The 4489-nt window shown below is 46.5% G+C and overlaps 1 protein-coding gene across 1 annotated transcript in view; it reads right to left on the reverse strand.

Moving 5' to 3' along the window:
* The window catches only part of LOC106814460 (N-acetyltransferase 10-like), a 25976-nt gene that overhangs the window by 9315 nt on the left and 12172 nt on the right, over nt 1–4489 (reverse strand). Inside the window, exons 12-16 of the mRNA XM_014818775.1 lie at nt 4180–4281; nt 3694–3810; nt 3250–3351; nt 2659–2733; nt 2302–2409 (exon numbers count right to left, since the gene is read on the reverse strand). Coding sequence (XP_014674261.1) covers nt 2302–2409; nt 2659–2733; nt 3250–3351; nt 3694–3810; nt 4180–4281 — 504 coding nt within the window. The remainder of the gene's footprint in view (nt 1–2301; nt 2410–2658; nt 2734–3249; nt 3352–3693; nt 3811–4179; nt 4282–4489) is intronic.

The raw sequence follows: 4489 nt of genomic DNA on the forward strand, positions 1-4489 counted from the left end.
AGAGAGAGAGAGAGAGAGAGAGAGAGAGAGAGAGAACATCACCACGGTTACTACTACTACGGATACTACCCTGTATACCTGAATACTTTATACCCACACCGCCGTTGTTTGCCATCTCCTGCTCTGCTTGCGTTGGTTTTTCCTCTCCTCCTCTTGCGTTGGAATTTTTGTTCCCCTCCAGCGCATTATTTTTTCTCTTCCGCGCATTATTTTACCTATATTTATTATTCGTCGGATCTGAATATTTCATCCTCCGTTAGTTTGGCGCTCCTTCGCAAGCGGTTGCGTTAGAATTTTTTCCTCTCCCCACTTGCGCTGGAATTTTTTTCTATCCCCCAGTTCCGTTGGAATTTTTCCCTTCCCGCGTTCGTTAGAATTTTTCCCCTCCCCGCGTTCGTTAGAATTTTCCCTCTCCCCGCTTTACCCCCGCCCCCTCTTCCACGCACAATTTTTCTCCGTGTCCAGTTCTACCCGATATTGTGGTTTGATCGAATATGCAATCAATCACTCGGACGTGCACCACGCGAGCGCGCGCGCTTGACTCCGCTATCTCCCCTGAGTAATCAGTCAGCGTACGTATATATTTATATTTACTCGCCGCCATTGATCGATGCGCATCTGCTGCGAATGCCGGCAAGCGAGATAGCAATTGTCCGCCTGTTATGATGATTTGTTAAGGGATGGAGTTGTAAATTATATAGTTAGGGTTAGAATTATTCGGGGGCGATTTATTAGAGATAGATTCGTCGGCTATTGTGGTTAGGGTTAGGGTCGGTGTTATAATCAGTGTTGAGTGTGGAGTTAGGGAACGGGTTATGGGGTTACGTTTAGGATTTGGCTTGCAGTTTTGGGATTAGGAGTGGAATCATGGTTAGGGTTAGGGTTATCCTATATTGTTAGCGCTAGGATTAGCGTTGTTTTTAGTGTTAGTCCTATCGTCAGGGATAGACATAGCGTTAGGGTTTAGGGTTATGGTTAATTCATTTTTGCAATTGGTTGGCGGTATGGGATACCCTTCCATTTTGAGGTTTCCTAGCCAGGTTATAAACACTTCTATAGTCTATAGACTAGAAGCCCTTCAGTGGGTAGGGGGAAGTGTAATAACTTTTCAACGGTCAGAGAAAAACGGAAATCTTGTCTTAAAGGGTCAAAGGTAGGAGTAAAGAGACGACTTACCTGACAAGTCGATGAGCACATCTCCTAGGAACTGGATGTCCCTGGAGGGCGGACCACGGAACTACACCAGAGCTAAACTAGGAGATTTATTGGAGCTTCACTAGGCTACACCAGGGCCGTACTAAGACAGACATTGGGGAGGGCAGACGACTTACATGACAATTCGATGAGCACATCCCCCAGGAACTCGCTCTGTCCGCGATTCCTTATGGATGTCCTTGGAGGGCGGACCTCGGAGCCACACCGCAGTATGCCACAACAAGGTCTGACTAGGAGCCTGACTAGGAGCATCACTGGGGGGAGGGGAGGAGGGGGAGACGGCTTACCTGACAACTCGATGAGCACCTCCCCCAGGAACTCGCTCTGTCCGCTCTTCATGCGGTTCCAGACGCTGAATTCGGCGCGGCGGCGATGCAGCTCGGAGCGCGGCAGGTTCTCGTACATGATCGTCTCGTTCCACACGGGGTTGCGCGAGTTGAGGATGTGCTTAGTACGCCACTTGTTCTCGACACTGCAAGTAGGGAGTAGAGACCGGTGAGGGTCACGACGTAGGAGGAAAGTAGTGAGAGAGGAAGTAGTGAGAGTTAAGCAGGGACGCTCGCGTGGTAGAGTGTTGCGGAAGGGGAGACAGGTAGTGAGATTCTCAGGGAAATATCTGCAGGAAAGCGAGTAAAAAAAGAGTAGGTAGTAGGGAGAAAGTACGAGAGAGTAAGTAAGAAGGTAAGAAGAGTGTCGCAGAAGAGGAGAGAGGTCGTGAGAGTGTCAAGCAAGTATGCAGGGAAGCAGGTAAAATGAGAGGTAAAAAGAAAAGCAGGTAAAAAGAAAAGTAGGTAAGCAGGAAAGTAGGTAAGCAGGAAAGTAGGTAAGCAGGAAAGTAGGTAAGCAGGAAAGTAGGTAAGCATGAAAGTAGGTAAGAAAGGGAGCCGGTAAGAGAGGGAGCAGGTAAGAAAGGAAGCAGGTAAGAAAGAAAACAGGTAAGAAAGGAAGCAGGTAAGAAAGGAAATGGGTAAGAAAGGAAGCAGGTAAGCAGGAAGGTAGGTAAGAAAGGAAGCGGGGAAACATACAAGCAGGCAAGCAGAAAAGCAGTGTTGCGGACGAGAAGAAAGAACACACACACACACTCACCTCGGAACCGACCGTGTCAGCCGTCTCTTTCGGGGGATCGTCAAGACTGGGAAATTTTCCCTCGTAGTATTTCTGCAGCAGCTGGAGGGCACGGCTGCCGTAGCCCATCTTAAAGTCAACAAAATTACACAGGTTTACTTCAAAACAACGAATATTTGCGTGGTATAATACGAACTTCAATTGCTGTGAAAATATTGCTGTGAAATTCGGTGTGTTATATAAGTAATTCTCTACGGACGTAGCTTTATGTATCTAGTAACCACTAGTAACAGCAGCACGTGTATTTGTTAAACTCAGGTTACAGGTAAGTTTTCAGGAGAACACCTGCAGGTAGAACAGGTTTTAAAGATCACTTACTCCCTGGTAGTCGGGGTGCGTTGCTATGCGGACAACCCTGCCTCCGGCCAAACCCGGAAACTCAGGATCTTGAAACTGCAAAATCAGATAATCAGAAAATCAGAAAACTGCAACAGCTAATTACAATGGACTCTCGGAATAAGTTCATCGGAGTTCATGGCAATATCAGAGAAATTTTCGCGCACGCACGCACGCACGCACGCACGCACACACAATATAATAATAATAAACGTATAATGTAATGTAATATAAGGGGTTCGTGGGGGTAAGCTGGGAAGCTAAACAGCACACCTGTTGACTGATGTAATATAAGGGGTGCGTGAGGGTGTGCTGGGAAGCTGAACAGCACACCTGTTGGCTGATGTAATATAAAGTGGTTCGTGGGTTAAGCTGGGAAGCTAAACAGCACACCTGTTGACTGATGTAATATAAGGGGTGCGTGGGGGTGTGCTGGGAAGCTGAACAGCACACCTGTTGGCTGATGTAATATAAAGTGGTTCGTGGGTTAAGCTGGAAAGCTAAACAGCACACCTGTTAACTGATGTAATATAAGGGGGTTCGTGGGGTAAGCTGGGAAGCTAAACAGCACACCTGTTGGCTGATGGTCCAGGGTATGAGATCCCCAGCAGCTCTCTTGCCTCTCGCCGAGTTCTCAATCACTGACGCCTTCAAGATTTCGCCTTCAAGGCTAACCTGCGAGAATGAGAGAGAGAGAGAGACACAGGGTTGAGAAAGGTATAATGTCTTACAGGAAGATGCGAGATGGTTATGGCATATGATGATCCATGTCATAAAATTCGTCGGCTGTCTCATAATTTTGATTTTGATTTTTCCATTTTCAGAGGATTGGACGTTCTCTTGTTGTAATGATACATAATTCGGAGGGTATATAACTACTGTGGCAGAGAACAAACATCATACAATCCCCGTTTCACGTTTCGTCAACTGCCTCTAGTTTTAGATTTCAATTTTTAGACGGTTCGGATGGCCACTTGTTGCAAAAACACGGGCGTGATTTAGCGTCTGTCTCCTCACCTGCAGCACGCAGAGGACTTCGGGAAGGCTGTTCTGCGTGGAGTCGACAGGTCCCAGCATGCAAAACAAGTGGTGGGCCGGCGCGTCCGACAGCATCTGTAGATCGTTGGGAGTGTTCTGCAACGTGGAACGTCGAAGACAAGTTGTGAAATAAACAACATGTAACGTTGAAGACAAGTTGTGAAATAAACAACATGGAATATCGCGTGAAGCGCTAGTACTGCGTAAACAAAAACCACAGCTGAAACATTAATGATGTTAAATGACGAAAATAACAATGTAAATAAACACAAAATATGAAATAAAACAGAATTAAAATATTAATATACACAATATAAAATTCAAACAATACAATGCGACGTAAAACGAACGAAATTACGTGAAAAAAATACGGAATTCCACGATTAAGCACATCGCAGAACGTTACGAGAAAACACTAATTCGCGCCACAGATGGCAGCACCGGCGCACAACCGGAGGGACTCACCTTGTAGTGGGACGAAACGTATATAGACATGAGTCGCTGGAGGAAGGCCTCGGAGGCGCTGTGGTAACTGAACAGCGTGTCGCGGCTAACGTAGTACGTGTGGCGGTGAAGTCAAGGAGGCAAGCAAAAACCACACGCGGAAATAACCCTCCACCTTAATTTGCGTGGCTCGCACGAAAACCAACTCGTATCCGTAGAAACACTAGTGGTTGCTTAGAAATAGCATGAACATTACATTGCTTAGTAGATTATGTACTGTAATGTGTGTGTGTGTGTGTGCGTGCGTGTGCGTGCGTGTGTGTGTGTGTGT

Source organism: Priapulus caudatus, unplaced genomic scaffold (assembly GCF_000485595.1).
Source record: "Priapulus caudatus unplaced genomic scaffold, Priapulus_caudatus-5.0.1 Scaffold928, whole genome shotgun sequence".
In the NCBI taxonomy this organism is placed as follows: Eukaryota; Metazoa; Priapulida; class Priapulimorpha; order Priapulimorphida; family Priapulidae; genus Priapulus; species Priapulus caudatus.